Here is a 19,776-nt window from a genome sequence, read left to right as displayed (position 1 = left end):
GCACATCAATCTTCAATACATTATGAAGCTGTCGACCCACATTTGCCGTATGCTGAACTCGTTCTTTACTTGTGATAAAGGAGATGTGCCATCTCAGAATTTCCCCAATGTGTTTGGCAGTGGTCACTTGTTGCTCAGAAATAATCATTATGCATGTCAATAGTTTTGGGGGCTCCTACATTGTCAGATTACTTACCTGTACTGTAATCAGTACTAATTACACCCACAAATTCCTGTTACAACTAAAGATTTAGGGGTCTATGGGGTCTATTCATGAAGCAGTGAAAAGAGTAGAGAAGTGAGCCTGTGAAGAAGTTGTCCATAGCAACCAATCAGCTGCTCCGTACAATTGTATAGTATGCAAATTATAAAGTTTACGTCAACGCTGATCGGTGGCCATGGGAAACCTCTCCACTGGCTCACTTCTGCACACTTTTTACTGCTTCATGAATAGACCCCTATGTACTAAGCCCTGGAGACAGCTTAAGGGGGATATGTACTAAGCAGTGATAAAAGTGGAGAAGCGAGCCAGTGGCAACCCATGGCAACCAATCAGCTGCTCTGTATACTTTTATAGTATGTGAGCCTGTGGAGAAGTTGTCCATGGCAACCAATCAGCTGCTCTGTATACTTTTATAGTATGTAAATTATAAATGTTACATCAATGCTGATTAGTTGCCATTGACAACTTCTCCACTGGCTCCCTTCTGTACTTTTATCACTACTTAGTACATGTCCCCCTAAGGGGTCTATTCATGAAGCAGTGAAAAGTATGCCAGTGGAGAAGTTGGCCATGGCAACCAATCAGCATTGAAGTAACATTTATAATTTGCATACTAGACAATTGTACGGAGCAGCTGATTGGTTGCCATGGGCAACATCTCCACAGGCTCACTTCTCCACACTTTTCACTGCTTCGTGAATGGACCCCAAAGTGGACAAAGCTTCTAACTGTCATTTTTCAAACACAGCCTGTAACATGGCAGTTAGGAGCTGATTGGCTGGAACTCTCTCTTATTCCTCTTTATCACTCTCCAAGGTTTAGTACATTCAGTAGACCCCAATGTCTGTTTAGGTTGGATTGGAGCAGATTTACTGTAGTACAGAAACATCCAATGCTCACAGATGAACAAGCCTTTAATATACCAATCTCTCCAATGGCCTTCTCTTTTTTGCTGAGAACCTCTGATGCTTCTCCTGTGTTTACAGAAGAGACAGGAAGCTTACACAATGTTATGCTTTATGTAGGATGATGGAAACTTGTGTATATACACGGGCTACTACTGCACCTCGCTACTTCCTGAAGCACCCCTACGATAACGTCACAGACCGCAATGCCTTTCCAAGTGTACACATGGAATAGCAGCGGGTACACCAATAACAGACCCTTTCAGTACTGCTTCAGCTATAGGAATACTCCACACGCCCACCAGAACAGGCCTTCTCAAACCACAGCCTTACTATTTTATGTAAGTAGCTATATATACAGTAAAAAAAAAAAAAAAAAAAGCTCTGTGTAAGATATTTATATTAATCACCACTAGAACAAACTTATTCTAAATATTCCTGCAATACAATGTGTATGGGAAGTGCCCACTTTAAGAGTAGTGGCACATAGGCACTTTCTCAGCTTCAGAACTCCCACAATTAATTATTGTAGTGCTGTTATCACAGCTGGAAAACGTGGCACTTTTACAGCTTGCAGCTCGTAATGAGCACTTAAAGTGCTCCGTGTGACAGTCTTCCGAGATAAAATGTATTACAATTGGAGAGGGTTTTGCTACAGTACTTTGTACACAAAAGCAGAATACATGGCTTGTGTAGTATTCTCTCCGTACTACTGATAATGACAAATTATTTCAGTTACAGACAATTAGACACTGAGCTTTAAATATGGCAGTGACAGCGGGAGTGACACACCCTGGTCAGGGAGGAAATAAAATAAATGGATATAGGAGTAGAGGGATAGCATTTCTTAGGGTACGATTCAATCCGATGACAGCTGAATAGCGCTGGGAATTTAGCTTCCAGGGATGCAAGTAGAAATCCCATTGTTGGGTGTCACGGGGCGCTGTATTCTGGGACCTAATTCCCTATTCAACGGTCATCAAATTGAATCATGCCCTTAGTTTGGCATTAAGGGGCTGATGCGGAGTTGAATTCTAGATGGGGGCAATTGCTCTCACATTACATGCACGGAAACATCTATATTTCACTTGTATTCAGTATTGTGCGCATCTTTGCAGCAGGACTGCCCCTATCTGTAGGTTTGGTTTCATAATTGCCATTAACAGGGGCGGATTAAGAGGTCAGGGGTCCCCAGGGCAGAACAGTAGAGGCCACCACCCTCTGCCCAATTTTATTATTTTCATTGTTTGGTTATAAGCGATAATATAATTGTTTGGTTATTTAATGATTGCCCACTTAATATAATAAAAAAGGTATGACATGTTGTTTCATTTTGAACTATGTATACATAATTATTAAGTAGGACAACTTATAGGGGCAGTCTCTGCATGTCCTATCTGTTTCTACGCTTCAAGTTAGTATATGGTACAGTAAAATGTAAACATTTTGTAGTTACTTTTGTACAGACAGTACTAATACAAGCATCCAAGTGCACCCCCCCCCCAACACGTGGTGCGCCTAGGCACATGCCTAATAGGAAATTCTCCACTGACCATTGTCAGGGCACACTTACATCAGTCATTAGAGTCATCTGAGCACAGGCATGTTTACATGTACACTTAAATCTGCATATCCCCCAATTCCATCCGCCCAACCTCCCCGAACGTTACCTACATGGGCTCGCCCAGTTACAACACAGTTATGCTTCCGGGTGCCTTCAATTGGCATGCACCGCCACATTTACATACATTTGGCTCAACAAGTGAAAAAAAGCACAATACAATCCGCGAACGAACGTGTGTTCACCTTTGCACAGCCCCTAACTGCATATGTGTTACCTAGCATAGCATTACATTTTGGGCCACAACTATACAAGCTGGCTGTAGTTTTGGGCAGCCACGGAAACCTGATTAACTACTTTGCTAATACAAGAATCTGTACCGCTAAAGCTTGTTACACACTGGAGTGATATCGTGACGATTGGCACTTCATAACAACAAATCTACATCGCCTGTTGCATGCGACTTTGCATATGACAATAAAGGATGGAACAATAAATCGTGCAGTCATTCATTAAAATGTGTAGCGTGTACCAGCAATCAGGCTCAATAGAAACATCGGCCCCACTGGCGGCCGCTCCAGTGTGTACCCGACACTTATCGAGGATTAAGCAGAAATCCCAATAAGCAGCCCAAGGAGACCCGTTTTTCATCCGATAACTTATCCCCGATTCCATGTGTTATCGGCCGATAACAGGCCATTTACCGCAAAGTAAAAACGTGCTGTAACTGGATAGCCCGTGCTGTAAATTACGGCATGTAACAGGATACCGCCCTTCATGTATTTTGAGACCCCTTATGAACTAGCAAAAATTTTAATGTGAAAATCAAAGACAACACATTTCTGTGACTGTACTTGGAGAAGCTTGCCAACATCTATTTGGAATCTCTACTGTATATATACAGTATTCTATATAAATATAATGCCCCCAATATTTGGTATTACCGCTGCTGCACAACATTGCGCATTTCTGTCCAAACAGAGAGGGGCCTGTCCTAGGTCAGCGGGAAGGCGGGGACAGTTCTCGGAAAAGGCACAGCAGTTAGCCTGGGAAAAGTGCGAGAAGAACTGCGGTGGCAGTCATCTTGTCAGGGAGAGAAATCAGGGCTGAGTGACGTCACTTCAAGATTACAGTAAAAGGCCCCATACACTAGAATGATAATGCCTGATTTCATCCGATTTCGGGCATTCGGCCCGATATATCGGGTGAAATCTGGCATTTTGGAGGTGTTCCCGATTCGATCCGCGTTCCCGTGAGCATCGGATCGGATCCTCCAGATTTAACATGCTGCACTCGTGATATGTCGGACCCCGCAGGCATGGCTGGGATCGCCCAAGATACATCGTATGCAAAAGGACAGCATACGATGTATCTTGGGCGATCCTGCCGCCCGGGGAGGCTGCCGGGGTGATCGCCTGCGAAGCAGAGCCAAGAGAATAGAAAAAAAACAAGGTTCAGAGATCAGGATGTGATCAGAAGCCATGTCTGCATTTGCAAGAAGAATCTGACCCTGGTGAACAGATCATTTGGGTAAGAATGTTTAAGCTCTTAAATGATACTTGCCTACACTTCCGGAAGAGCCAAGAGGCTCCTAAATATCGAGTGGCGCTCCTGGCCAGCATGAAGAATATTTAAGTCTCCCAGAGCCTGCCGGCGTCTGCCTGGTGGCGCCCGTTACTGCAATAATGTGGACTGTCTGTGTGGCCAATGATACGATTTGCGCTGCATCATGTCATTGAAGCTACACCCCCTGCTTTACAATGCCAGAAATCTTGACCTTGTATAGGCACAGGGGCAGGGCCATAATTAGGTGATTGCTCCGCCACACCCCTCACACACCCTCGGCTGCCTCCTCAAACATGGATATCCTTAAAACTTGGACTGTAATGGCAGAGTTTAGAAACTGCTATAGTGTATTGGAGAATGATGGAGTTTGCATTCATTTTAATACTTTAGGACGCACCTGCTAAATGTCTTTTAGGAATATTTTATCTCTATTGAACTAGTGTCCTATGACGATGGTTAATGCATATTATTGCAAGGTTTATTACATACATTCACTGTATCTTTATCCTTGAATAACTGGAGTTGCACTAGTTTTACAGACATCAGTAGGCGAAGAATAAACACCACCGTTCTTTTACATACTTACCAAATCATACCTCTTTGTGTCTGTTTTGGGTACTGTCCTTACCTCTCTGCCAAGGTGTGGTACAGAAAGAGTATCTCAGGTGGTAAGCTGACCAAGTACTTCCATGTTGTATTCAACGCGCCCACTATACCTCCCCACCCCGGGGTACCACATATATCTATATATAGTTGCATGATGGCATGGCCATGGTCTGCAATTCTCTACAGATGATAGAAAACCAATAATTTGTACATGAAATCACATGTACAGGAAAGGAGGAATAATGAACGTCTGGTTAAATACATTATTTTTCTGTATTTAAAATATATGACTTCCTTGATTATGAGTTCTATAAAGAAACAGTAAATGATCAATAATATCGCCCACCTGCCTTACTAGATTCTAAGTTATCTTATCTCTGGCATGCTTTACCTGCCAATATTATTTTATGTACATCAATATGAAGTATTGAGGACAAAATAAAGTCTAATAACTCGTAGATAAAAAGCAAAACAAATCTCATGCATTTGGTGAGTCAACAAAACTTCAAAGAGGAAAGACTGTGACATGCAGCGCTGTAACAGGGAGGAGACAGGTAATGTCTATTGTGCATGTTACAATCCGAGCATCACTTATGGAGTCACCTGGATCCCCAGCTCACATTCCACAGACACATGTATGAAGGTTACTGTTGTCGGGGGGAGGGTAGTGTCATTTACCCAAACACCACTGTACATTGGTGAAGTCTTAGCTGAAAGTGTGACTCCTGTGCCAGCCCTCACAGCACCAGCTGCATCTGATTTACTGATCAGAACGGCTGATTCCATCTGCATGTGCTGCCAATCCATTAACTGTCATGTAAATCCTTCCCTATATGAAGTATGTTAGCTATCTCACAGCTGTGGAAATAATCACAGAGAATAGAGACATCCTCAGGTCACTATAAAGCAAATAGTACAGGAGCACCAATTGACCCTGTGTGACTATATGGGGCATAGTACAGAGCTAGGGCACCCCATGCACTCCCCATAACCAAAGAGCCATGTGAATCATTAATGGCTATGGCACTCATACACACTACATATATACAATAGCTACCACGTATAAGACAACACATCACGAGAAGTTTGCAGCATAGTTAGAAGGTTATACATCAGCATTGCCCACTACTGTGTCTGCAGAGAGCAGCAGGATGGACCTGACACCTCTGTACCTCAGTTAGATGCATTGTCCTCTCCACACGTCCAGTCTCCTGTCCTCCCAGAGCACAACTCCCCGCACAGCCCATGCAGGACACATAACATGACACGCCACAGCACGACAGACACCGCGCCAGGCTGCAGAACAGACAGAGCGCTCTGTGTGTAAGTGTGTGCAGTGCTGCGTGCAGAGCTCCGCCTGGGGGCGGGTCAGGGGGGCGCACTCACCGTCCACCCCTCCACTCCACTACAGCCAGGTTTTCCTAATGGAAAACAATTCGTACAGCGATAGATCAGCGTTCTGCGCCTGCATGAGCGCAAGCATTAGCTTCACTCCTGTAAAATCACTGCACACAGCTGTCTCCCACCATTCGGAGCTACATTGTTACAAATTCCTCAGACTGACATGGTAAAAATCCCCAAGCACTGGATACATATGTTCATGTGGTATTACCAAGTGCTATTACAAAATATATATATATATATATATATATATATATATATATATATATATATATATATATATATCGATAGATAGATAGATAGATAGATAGATAGATAGATAGATAGATAGATAGATAGATAGACAGACATACAGATATATGTTGATAGATAGATAGATAGATAGATAGATAGATAGATAGATAGATAGATAGATAGAGAGTGTGCACCAGGTGTCACCAGACTCGGTGACTCCTCTTCCTGCATGCTCAAACGGTAAGCCAAGTCAATGTGTTGGCTGGCCACACCCTCTCTAGAGGCTGGTCACACCCCTAAACATTGCCCCTTGCCGCTGCATTCTCCCGGAGGGCCCTATATGCTCCAGTCCAACACTGGTCCCTGATGAAAGTGCACTGGACCTAACATTTTGGAAGAAAGGATGTTTAATCATAGTTACCTACTTTCTGGCAGCCCTCTCCGGGAGAGAGCTGCCAGGTCGGCTCAGTGGAGGGGCTGTCCGGGACGATGATGAGAGGAGGGGGCGGGGAGGAGGCGGAATGGGGCGTGGTGGAGGCGGTATGAGGGCGGGGTTACAGCGACACCGCGTTTAAGCCACGCCCCCGCTCTGTAATGCCGCTATAACCGGCATTTTCCAGCAGGGGGCGTGACTACGATGACGCGATTCTAATTGAATCGCGTCATCGAGTGTCCGGACCGCCCACTCAGTGGCGCACCCAGGGGGGGGTTTCCGAGCACCCAGAAACCCCCTCCACTAAAAAAAAAAAATTTTTTTTTTTTTTAGCTGCATGAGTATTATTAATGGCTGTCCAGCGTCCTCTGCAGCCTGATGTCTTCCTGGTGGCACTTGTAAGTGCAGTAAAAGTTTACTTTATTTTAATTATAGTACATATATATCCATGTGCATACATATATACACATGTATATATACATGCATACATATAAACACACACACATATGATATATACATGTGTGTATATATATGTGTACTGTATGTGTATATATATATATATATATATATATATATATGTATGCATGTTTAATATGCTATGTATATGTGTTTATGTATGTGTGTGTGTGTATATATATATATATATATATATAGATAGATACCCTTGTAGTAGCCGGTAGAGATGAGCGCCTGAAATTTTTCGGGTTTTGTGTTTTGGTTTTGGGTTCGGTTCCGCGGCCGTGTTTTGGGTTCAACCGCGTTTTGGCAAAACCTCACCGAATTTTTTTTGTCGGATTCGGGTGTGTTTTGGATTCGGGTGGTTTTTTCAAAAAACCCTAAAAAACATCTTAAAACATTGAATTTGGGGGTCATTTTGATCCCATAGTATTATTAACCTCAATAACCATAATTAACACTCATTTTCAGTCTATTCTGAACACCTTACACCTCACAATATTATTTTTAGTCCTAAAATTTGCACCGAGGTCGCTGGATGACTAAGCTCAGCGACCCTAGTGGCCGACACAAACACCGGGCCCATCTAGGAGTGGCACTGCAGTGTCACGCAGGATGTCCCTTCCAAAAAACCCTCCCCAAACAGCACATGACGCAAAGAAAAAAAGAGGCGCAATGAGGTAGCTGTGTGAGTAAGATTAGCGACCCTAGTGGCCGACACAAACACCTGGCCCATCTAGGAGTGGCACTGCAGTGTCACGCAGGATGTCCCTTCCAAAAAACCCTCCCCAAACAGCACATGACGCAAAGAAAAAAAGAGGCGCAATGAGGTAGCTGACTGTGTGAGAAAGATAAGCGACCCTAGTGGCCGACACAAACACCGGGCCCATCTAGGAGTGGCACTGCAGTGTCACGCAGGATGTCCCTTACAAAAAACCCTCCCCAAACAGCACATGACGCAAAGAAAAATAAAAGAAAAAAGAGGTGCAAGATGGAATTGTCCTTGGGCCCTTCCCACCCACCCTTATGTTGTATAAACAAAACAGGACATGCACACTTTAACCAACCCATCATTTCAGTGACAGGGTCTGCCACACGACTGTGACTGAAATGACGGGTTGGTTTGGACCCCCACCAAAAAAGAAGCAATTAATCTCTCCTTGCACAAACTGGCTCTACAGAGGCAAGATGTCCACCTCATCATCATCCTCCGATATATCACCGTGTACATCCCCCTCCTCACAGATTATCAATTCGTCCCCACTGGAATCCACCATGTCAGCTCCCTGTGTACTTTGTGGAGGCAATTGCTGCTGGTCAATGTCTCCGCGGAGGAATTGATTATAATTCATTTTAATGAACATCATCTTCTCCACATTTTCTGGATGTAACCTCGTACGCCGATTGCTGACAAGGTGAGCGGCGGCACTAAACACTCTTTCGGAGTACACACTTGTGGGAGGGCAACTTAGGTAGAATAAAGCCAGTTTGTGCAAGGGCCTCCAAATTGCCTCTTTTTCCTGCCAGTATAAGTACGGACTGTGTGACGTGCCTACTTGGATGCGGTCACTCATATAATCCTCCACCATTCTATCAATGGTGAGAGAATCATATGCAGTGACAGTAGACGACATGTCCGTAATGGTTGTCAGGTCCTTCAGTCCGGACCAGATGTCAGCATCAGCAGTCGCTCCAGACTGCCCTGCATCACCGCCAGCGGGTGGGCTCGGAATTCGGATTTGGGATTTCGAAGAATGCACAGTTCTTTGCTGTGCTGCTTTTGCCAGCTTGAGTCTTTTCATTTTTCTAGCGAGAGGCTGAGTGCTTCCATCCTCATGTGAAGCTGAACCACTAGCCATGAACATAGGCCAGGGCCTCAGCCGTTCCTTGCCACTCCGTGTGGTAAATGGCATATTGGCAAGTTTACGCTTCTCCTCCGACAATTTTATTTTAGGTTTTGGAGTCCTTTTTTTTCTGATATTTGGTGTTTTGGATTTGACATGCTCTGTACTATGACATTGGGCATCGGCCTTGGCAGACGACGTTGCTGGCATTTCATCGTCTCGGCCATGACTAGTGGCAGCAGCTTCAGCACGAGGTGGAAGTGGATCTTGATCTTTCCCTAATTTTGGAACCTCAACTTTTTTGTTCTCCATATTTTATAGGCAGAACTAAAAGGCACCTCAGGTAAACAATGGAGATGGATGGATTGGATACTAGTATACAATTATGGACGGACTGCCACGGTTAGGTGGTATAAAAAAACCACGGTTAGGTGGTATATAATACAATTATGGATGGACGGACTGCCTGCCGAGTTCCGACACAGAGGTAGCCACAGCCGTGAACTACCGCACTGTACACTGGTTGATAAAGAGATAGTAGTATACTCGTAACAACTAGTATGACACTATGACGACGGTATAAAGAATGAAAAAAAAAACACGGTTAGGTGGTATATATTATAATAATAATACAATTATGGATGGACGGACTGCCTGCCGACTGCCGACACAGAGGTAGCCACAGCCGTGAACTACCGCACTGTACACTGGTTGATAAAGAGATAGTAGTATACTCGTAACAACTAGTATGACACTATGACGACGGTATAAAGAATGAAAAAAAAACCACGGTTAGGTGGTATATATTATAATAATAATACAATTATGGATGGACGGACTGCCTGCCGACTGCCGACACAGAGGTAGCCACAGCCGTGAACTACCGCACTGTACACTGGTTGATAAAGAGATAGTAGTATACTCGTAACAACTAGTATGACACTATGACGACGGTATAAAGAATGAAAAAAAAACCACGGTTAGGTGGTATATATTATAATAATAATACAATTATGGATGGACGGACTGCCTGCCGACTGCCGACACAGAGGTAGCCACAGCCGTGAACTACCGCACTGTACACTGGTTGATAAAGAGATAGTAGTATACTCGTAACAACTAGTATGACACTATGACGACGGTATAAAGAATGAAAAAAAAACCACGGTTAGGTGGTATATATTATAATAATAATACAATTATGGATGGACGGACTGCCTGCCGACTGCCGACACAGAGGTAGCCACAGCCGTGAACTACCGCACTGTACACTGGTTGATAAAGAGATAGTAGTATACTCGTAACAACTAGTATGACACTATGACGACGGTATAAAGAATGAAAAAAAAACCACGGTTAGGTGGTATATATTATAATAATAATACAATTATGGATGGACGGACTGCCTGCCGACTGCCGACACAGAGGTAGCCACAGCCGTGAACTACCGCACTGTACACTGGTTGATAAAGAGATAGTAGTATACTCGTAACAACTAGTATGACACTATGACGACGGTATAAAGAATGAAAAAAAAATCCGGGTAAGTGGTATATATTATAATAATAATACAATTATGGATGGACGGACTGCCTGCCGACTGCCGACACAGAGGTAGCCACAGCCGTGAACTACCGCACTGTACACTGGTTGATAAAGAGATAGTAGTATACTCGTAACAACTAGTATGACACTATGACGACGGTATAAAGAAAGAAAAAAAAATACCACAGTTAGGTGGTATATATTATAATAATAATACAATTATGGATGGACGGACTGCCTGCCGACTGCCGACACAGAGGTAGCCACAGCCGTGAACTACCGCACTGTACACTGGTTGATAAAGAGATAGTAGTATACTCGTAACAACTAGTATGACACTATGACGGTATAAAGAATGAAAAAAAAACCACGGTTAGGTGGTATATATTATAATAATAATACAATTATGGATGGACGGACTGCCTGCCGACTGCCGACACAGAGGTAGCCACAGCCGTGAACTACCGCACTGTACACTGGTTGATAAAGAGATAGTAGTATACTCGTAACAAGTATGACACTATGACGACGGTATAAAGAAAGAAAAAAAAATACCACGGTTAGGTGGTATATATTGTAATACAATTATGGATGGACGGACTGCCTGCCGAGTTCCGACTGCCGACACAGAGGTAGCCACAGCCGTGAACTACCGCACTGTACTGTGTCTGCTGCTAATATAGACTGGTTGATAAAGAGATAGTATACAATACATACAACAATATACTACTATACTGGTGGTCAGGCACTGGTCACCACTAGTCACACTGGCAGTGGCACTCCTGCAGCAAAAGTGTGCACTGTTTAATTTTAAATTAATATAATATTATGTACTCCTGGGGGCTCCTGCTATAACAACCTGCAGTGCTCCCCAGTCTCCCCCACAATTATTATAAGCTTTGCCTTTTATACATTGATGTGCAGCACACTGGGCTGAGCTGAGTGCACACAGACTGAGTCACACTGTGTGACTGGCTGCTGCTGTGTATCGTTTTTTTTCAGGCAGAGAACGGATATAGCAGAGAACGGATATATTATATTAAAATAAATAAAAGTTAACTAACAACAACTGCACTGGTCACTGTGGTAAACTCTGTCTGACTCTGCACAATCTCTCTCTCTCTTCTAATCTAATTTCTAATGGAGAGGACGCCAGCCACGTCCTCTCCCTATCAATCTCAATGCACGTGTGAAAATGGCGGCGACGCGCGGCTCCTTATATAGAATCCGAGTCTCGCGAGAATCCGACAGCGTCATGATGACGTTCGGGCGCGCTCGGGTTAACCGAGCAAGGCGGGAGGATCCGAGTCTGCTCGGACCCGTGAAAAAAACATGAAGTTCGTGCGGGTTCGGTTTCAGAGAAACCGAACCCGCTCATCTCTAGTAGCCGGCACTCGGAAGGCCTCCTTGGGCTTTCTGGCTCAGGTGCCATCCTATGAGGTTTCCACCTCCATCACTATCCCATGTTAAGAAGGCGGTACTCAGAGACTTGAAGGTGCAAAAGAATATTTAGTAAACAAGCTGCAGAGTTACATCAACGTTTCGGGGCGCGCAGCCCCTTCATCATCCTGAAACGTTGATGTAACTCTGCAGCTTGTTTACTAAATATTCTTTTGCACCTTCAAGTCTCTGAGTGCCGCCTTCTTTACATGGGATAGATATATATATATATATATACACACACACACACACACTAGTTTTACGGACCCAGCATATACTAGGTCACCCCAGTCCCCACCCCCGTGATTGGCTCCACCCAGTTCTGGAAAAAAAAACCCATGCAAATCCTGCGTTTGCCACTGCCACTTTACTCTCAAAGTGGGCGGCCGGACAGGAGGGAAGTGAAAAGCGGGAGACTTGTCTGCTCTTCCGTGGGGCCGGGAGGGTCACCCGATTTTCGTGAGCCTCCCGGCCATTCCGGGAGAGTAGGCAAGTATGTGTTTATTAGTTCCCTGTAGTGTCAGAGTGCCGCCTCATTGCTCGCTCCCACGTTCTACTGTATCTAGGTAATTGTGATTTGCGTGTATATATATATATATATATATATATATATTCTTTGTATTTTTCATATACTTTATATAGTCAAAACTCTGGTTTAAACATTAGTATGATAGGAAATGCTCTGCCTCAAATCACTGCACGCCACTGTACCTCTTGCACGCTAGAGACGCGTTCGTGGATGAAAGGGGCATGGCCTAAACTGGAGGGGTGTGGCCTAGTGTATGATCCCGGTGACATTACTCCGGGGGCAGCCCAGCATCCCTGAAGATTGCTAGGTTGCCTCTGGAGACCAGTCAGAGCCGGCTTTAGGCATAGGCAAACTAGGCAAATGCCTAGGGCATTTGGTATGCTTAGGGGCACCAGCAGCTTCTGCTGATTAAAATGATATGCGGCATGCATATATTCTGTATGTATTCCTTGAAATCACTGTAATGTAGCATTTCGTGTTCTAATTGTAAAGCGCAACGGAATATGCTGCGCTATATAAGAAACTGTTAATTAATAAATAAATAAATAAATAAATACATTTCGTACACAGATACAGCCGCATTTTCACACAGAATATAGGCATGCTGCATATCATTTTAATCAGCAGAAGCTGCTTGTGCATCCTAGCCACATAGTAAAGCAAATAAGATGCATTTTCATAAACAAAAGGCGCCCAACGTTAGCAGAGCTGCCAGCTGACTCATGCCAGGCATCTCTTGCAGAATTAGCGGCGGTGCTAGGGCGCACCAGCCAAATCTTGCCTAGGGCATCATATTGGTTAGGGCCGGTTCTGAGACCAGTCATTGTATAGTCAATGTATAATTCAAGTGCACAGTCTGGAACCTGAGGAGGGCGTGGGCTCCCCAGCAATGGGACCCACCAGGGGTTTCCCCTATACCCCTATGGCCCAGTCAGGGACAAATTCCATTTAACAACTGACTCATTTATACTGTTTATCTTGTATATTACTACAAGAACACTGCAACACTTTGAAAATAGTAAGTAAAAATAGTAAAAAGAAAAAACAAAAGTATTAGGAAATTCATGGAAAAATGCTTTATTTTAATAATAAAGCATGTTTGCAACAGGAAACACCAGCTAACGCGCTGCTGAGATGGCATAAGGTGTCGGAGTACAACAGCAGTACTTGTACATGATAAATACAGATGTAGACAGATATCCCAATGCTCAGAACCCCTACGGAAAGGACTGGGGTTAGGGTAAGTTTTAGGGTTAGGGTTAGGCTGCGGGAGGGTTAAGATGTGAGAGTGGTGGATTAGTATTAGGGTTAAAATACAAATATCCGTCTGGATTTTGAACGTCAGGATGCCAGTGTTGGCATTCTGATCGTCGTATCCTGTGCACCAGGCTATCGATACCATCCCAATAAATAGGCTTCCTGCATATGTCCAGAGTCTGTGTGCACAGTCACAGGTGCGGTATAGACGCATGGTTTCAGAAATTTATTGAAAATGGTATTGGGTGTTTCTGTAAGGTGACTGGGAGGTGACAGAGAGGTGGCTATGTGGGTGCATCGAAATGGTCCATGTTTTGGGAGTGTTGCGGGCTGACGTAATTAGGCACTCCGATGCATAATCACTCACAATGGATGCCACTCTCTAATGGACAATCTGCACCTAGCATGGGGGTGGTGCATGTTTTGATGGTGCAACCAATGTTTGCATTAAAGGATGCATCAAGTGGCTAAAGATGCTCAAATTGGGTGTCTTTGTCCTTGTACATTTAGGTGCACGGATGTCACCAGTGAAGGTCTTGTAGCGGTATTTGCATAAAGGCACAGACACAATACCATCTATAAGCACACACAATCCTACTCAGAATCAGGCCCCAAGTCTCATCCTCCAAATTAGGGATCAGGGCTGTGTGCTCCTTCCGGACTTATTTATTTTGATCCGCCAGATGGAGAACTGGTAGATCACAGAGGTCCATCAGGGCAATATTCGGTTAGCCCTTAAACTAGGCTACCACTTGGTCTCTTCTGGATATTATGACATTGGTAGACAGCACTGATACCTTTTTTTCTACTCAATCTACTTATGCACTAGAGATTTCAGGTCAAATATTTGAAGTCAGATTGAAAATATATTATTCTTGATTCTCGGATCTTCTATCTTTGCTATTTATTACAACTGAACTTAACAGCAGAGTTATAACTGTGGGTGTGTGACTGGTGCCGTCACTCTGCAGCCTGGAGGGCTGCCTAGTTTGTTCTTAGGATGTGCCCAGTGCTCAGCTTCTTGAGCCCAATACCCTCTGCCATGACTTCATAACGACACGTGCTGTGGCGGTGCCAGCCAGGGTGTATTAGTGCCCAGCAACAGTACGGATTGTCAGCCATCCACGACTACTGTAAAGGTCAGCAACGGACTGGGCCTCCGTTTTGGCCTGGGCATTTGTGAGGGTGCGCGCGTCGTGGGCACATGTCATGGGGGAATGCCATCACGATCAATGAGGGCATGCCGCGAATCATGGGGACATTGACTCATGGAATGCCCCAATTTCTATGACCGGGGAGGGGCGTGGACTCGCGGCATGCCCCCATTTCCATGGAGGGGGGGGGGGGGGTCAGCTAAACCAGATAGACAGAGGCTGCGCATCACACGGCCTTCACGGCTCTCTGTGGGACCGGAACGGCCCACTTGCCCATCGGCCCTTCCGGCATGTGCCAGAAGTGCCAGATGGCCAGTCCGGCCCTTGTTAAGATGCATACACATGGTGCGATGTGTGCTTACAATTTTGACTATATAGTCAAAATCGTAATAGAAGTTAGCACATATCGCACCGTGTGTATACAGCTTGCGATACCGATGCGCGCTCCCATGGGATCAGTATCTCAAGAAAAAATAGACTGTGCAGGCATGGCAATTTTGACTACAATCTCGGCCCTCATTCCGTGTTGTTCGCTCGTTGCCGATTTTCGCTATGCTGCGATTTGTTGCTAATTGCGCATGCGCAAGGCACGCAGGGCGCATGCGCTTAGTTGTTTAATAAAAAACTTAGCAGTTTTGCTGTGGATTCTGCGGCGCTTTTCAGTCACACTGCTGATCGGTGAATGATTGACAGGAAAGGGGCGTTTCTGGGTGGTAACTGAGCGTTTTCCGGGAGTGTGCTAAAAAACGCAGGCATGTCAGGGAAAAACGCGGGAGTGTCTGGAGAAACGGGGGAGTGGCTGGCCGAACGCAGGGCGTGTTTGTGACGTCAAACCAGGAACGAAACGGACTGAGCTGATCGCAATCTGTGAGTAGGTCTGGAGCTACTCAGAAACTGCAAATAATTATTTATTAGCAGTTCTGCTAATCTTTCGTTCGCAATTCTGCTATGCTAAGATACACTCCCAGAGGGCGGTGGCCTAGCGTGTGCAATGCTGCTAAAAGCAGCTAGCGAGCTAACAACTCGGAATGAGGGCCATAGTGCATATCGCATGTGTTTCCAGTAGTAGCTTACGATACCGATCTAAGTCATCAAAGCCTCTATTTATTTACACAGAAAGAGACACTCCCCCTGTCAAAATCGCAAGTAAATATAGTAAAAATTGGTGGAACTTTGGGGGTCATTCCGAGTTGTTCGCTCGCAAGCGGATTTTAGCAGATTTGCTCATGCTAAGCCGCCGCCTACTGGGAGTGAATCTTAGCATCTTAAAAATGCGAACGATGTATTCGCAATATTGCGATTACACACCTCGTAGCAGTTTCTGAGTAGCTCCAGACTTACTCGGAATCTGCGATCAGTTCAGTGCTTGTCGTCCCTGGTTTGACGTCACAAACACACCCAGCGTTCGCCCAGACACTCCTCCGTTTCTCCGGCCACTCCTGCGTTTTTTCCGGAAACGGTAGCGTTTTTTCCCACACGCCCATAAAACGGCCTGTTTCCGCCCAGTAACACCCATTTCCTGTCAATCACATTACGATCGCCAGAACGATGAAAATGGCGTGAGTAAAATTCCTAAGTGCATAGCAAATTTACTTGGCGCAGTCGCAGTGCGGACATTGCGCATGCGCATTAAGCGGAAAATCGCTGCAATGCAAAGATTTTTACCGAGCGAACAACTCGGAATGACCCCCTTTGTTATCAGTTGGGCAAAACCATGTGCACTGCAGGTGGGGCAGATATAACGTGCAGAGAGAGTTAGATTTGGGTGGGTTATTTTGTTTCTGTGTAGGGTAAATACTGGCTGCTTTATTTTTACACTGCAATTTAGATTGCAGATTGAACACACCCCACCCAAATCTAACTCTCTCTGCACGTGTTATATCTGCCTCCCCTGCAGTGCACATGGGGGGTCATTCCGAGTTGTTCGCTCGTTATTTTTTTCTCGCATCGGAGCGATTAGTCGCTAATGCGCATGCGCAATGTCCGCAGTGCGACTGCGCCAAGTAAATTTGCTAAGCAGTTAGATATTTTACTCACGGCATTACGAGGTTTTTTCTTCGTTCTGGTGATCGTAATGTGATTGACAGGAAGTGGGTGTTTCTGGGCGGAAACAGGCCGTTTTATGGGTGTGTGCGAAAAAACGCTACAGTTTCTGGAAAAAACGCGGGAGTGGCTGGAGAAACGGAGGAGTGTCTGGGCGAACGCTGGGTGTGTTTGTGACGTCAAACCAGGAACGACAAGCACTGAACTGATCGCAGATGACGAGTAAGTGTGGAGCTACTCAGAAACTGCTAAGAAGTGTCTATTCGCAATTTAGCTAATCTTTCGTTCGCAATTTTGATAAGCTAAAATTCACTCCCAGTAGGCGGCGGCTTAGCGTGTGCAAAGCTGCTAAAAGCAGCTTGCGAGCGAACAACTCGGAATGACCCCCATGGTTTTGCCCAACTGCTAACAAAGGCCCTCATTCCGAGTTGTTGGCTCGCAAGCTGCTTTTAGCAGCATTGCACACGCTAAGCCGCCCCCTACTGGGAGTGAATCTTAGCTTAGCAAAATTGCGAATGAAAGATTCTCAAAATTGCGAATAGAAATTTCTAAGCAGTTTCTGAGTAGCTCGAGACTTACTCTGCCACTGCGATCAGTTCAGTCAGTTTCGTTCCTGGTTTGACATCACAAACACACCCAGCGTTCGCCCAGACACTCCCCCATTTCTCCAGCCACTCCCGCGTTTTTCCCAGAAACGGCAGCGTTTTTTCACACACTCCCATAAAACGGCCAGTTTCCGCCCAGAAACACCCACTTCCTGTCAATCACACAACGATCACCAGAACGAAGAAAAAAACCTCGTAATGCCGTGAGTAAAATACCAAACTTCTTAGCAAAATTTACTTGGTGCGAACATTGCGCATGCGCATTTAGCGGAAAATCGCACCGATGCGATGAAAAAGAACGAGCGAAGAACTCGGAATGAGGGCCAAAGGCCCTCATTCCGAGTTGATCGCTCGCTAGCTGCTTTCAGCAGCAGTGCACACGCTAGGCCGCCGCCCTCTGGGAGTGTATCTTAGCTTAGCAGAATGGCGAACGAAAGATTAGCAGAACTGCACAGGAAAAATTTCATGTCGTTTCTGAGTAGCTCCAGACCTACTCCTATCTTGCGATGACTGCAGTCTGTTTAGTTCCTGGTTTGACGTCACAAACACGCCCTGCGTTCGGCCAGCCACTCCCCCATTTCCCCAGCCACTCCTGCGTTTTTCCCTGGCACGCCCGCGTTTTTTAGCACACTCCCTGAAAACGCAGAGTTGCCGCCCAGAAACACCCGCTTCCTGTCAAACATACTACGAACACTCGAGCGACTGAAAAACATCGCTCGAACTTCTGTAAAACTGCAAACGTTTGTGTGAAAGTACATAGCGCATATGCGCTGCGTACCATGCCCATGCGCATAAATGGCGTTTTTTCACCTGATCGCTGCGCTGCGAAAAACGTCAGCGAGCGGTCAACTCGGAATGAGGGCCAAAGTTCCTGCTGCGATCAACTCCGAATTACGCCCATAGTCAAAATTGGACACAGCCAAAATCTCACCGTGTGTATGCACCTAGAGGTTTTACTTTGTTTAAACAATGTTGCTACTCTCTGAGCAATGAGCAATTTATTTTATTTTATTTTGAATCAAAGAATATAAATGAAGCATTATAAACATTATTATCATAAAAGTCACACATGCTCTACAATATGTGTAATATTGGCCCTCATTCTGAGTTGTTCGCTCTGTAATTTTCTTCGCATCGCAGCGATTTTCCGCTAGTTGCGCATGCGCAATGTTCGCACTGCGACTGCGCCAAGTAAATTTGCTATGCAGTTAGGTATTTTACTCACTACATTTTGAGGTTTTTTCTTCGTTCTGGTGATCGTAATGTGATTGACAGGAAGTGGGTGTTTCTGGGCGGAAACTGGCCGTTTTATGGGTGTGTGTGAAAAAACGCTGCCGTTTCTGGGAAAAACGCGGGAGTGTCTGAAGAAACGGGGGAGTGTCTGGGCGAACGCTGGGAGTGTTTGTGACGTCAAACCAGGAACGAAACTGACTGAACTGATCGCAGTTGCCGAGTAAGTGTGGAGCTACTCAGAAACTGCTAAGAAGTGTCTATTCGCAATTCTCCTAATCTTTCGTTCGCAATTTTACTATGCTAAGATTCACTCCCAGTAGGCGGCGGCTTAGCGTGTGCAAAGCTGCTAAAAGCAGCTTGCGAGCGAACAACTTGGAATGACCACCATTATCTTTACTGACTGCTAAGGAATGCAGCAGCTAGAAGAAGCAGGCTGATTGTTATGCTGGCAACACTTCTGGAGTGACAGGGAAAGTTTTCATGTTATACATCTAGAATGTCCCATTGGTGTTAGTCTCCTGATTTCCAATGCCCTCCCTAACAGCATGGGAGATTACTGCCATCCTGCAGCCCCCTAAAACTCTCTATTTCTTTCCAGTCTGTCACTATTTTGTACATTGGATAAAGCCCAAAGTAACTATTTGGTTTCTTAGGATAAAAACATAGTTCTTTTCTGGCTCCTAGGTTTTAGGCAGCTGGCAGCTCTCAGACACTACAGGTCAGTTCATATATTCCTTTAAT

The 19,776-nt window shown here is 45.0% G+C and overlaps 1 protein-coding gene across 1 annotated transcript in view; it reads right to left on the bottom strand.

The window, feature by feature from the left end:
- TNS2 (tensin 2) overlaps positions 1-6,214 on the bottom strand; it is a 275,056-nt gene extending 268,842 nt beyond the window's left edge. Inside the window, exon 1 of the mRNA XM_063952083.1 lies at positions 6,034-6,214. Within this exon, the coding sequence (XP_063808153.1) occupies positions 6,034-6,108 (75 nt within the window). The 5' untranslated portion in view covers positions 6,109-6,214. The remainder of the gene's footprint in view (positions 1-6,033) is intronic.
- Between the last annotated feature and the right edge of the window lie 13,562 nt (positions 6,215-19,776).

This window comes from Pseudophryne corroboree, chromosome 2 (assembly GCF_028390025.1).
Source record: "Pseudophryne corroboree isolate aPseCor3 chromosome 2, aPseCor3.hap2, whole genome shotgun sequence".
NCBI lineage: Eukaryota > Metazoa > Chordata > Amphibia > Anura > Myobatrachidae > Pseudophryne > Pseudophryne corroboree.
Note: the sequence above shows the minus strand (reverse complement) of the source record. Positions and strands in the feature narration are given on the sequence as shown.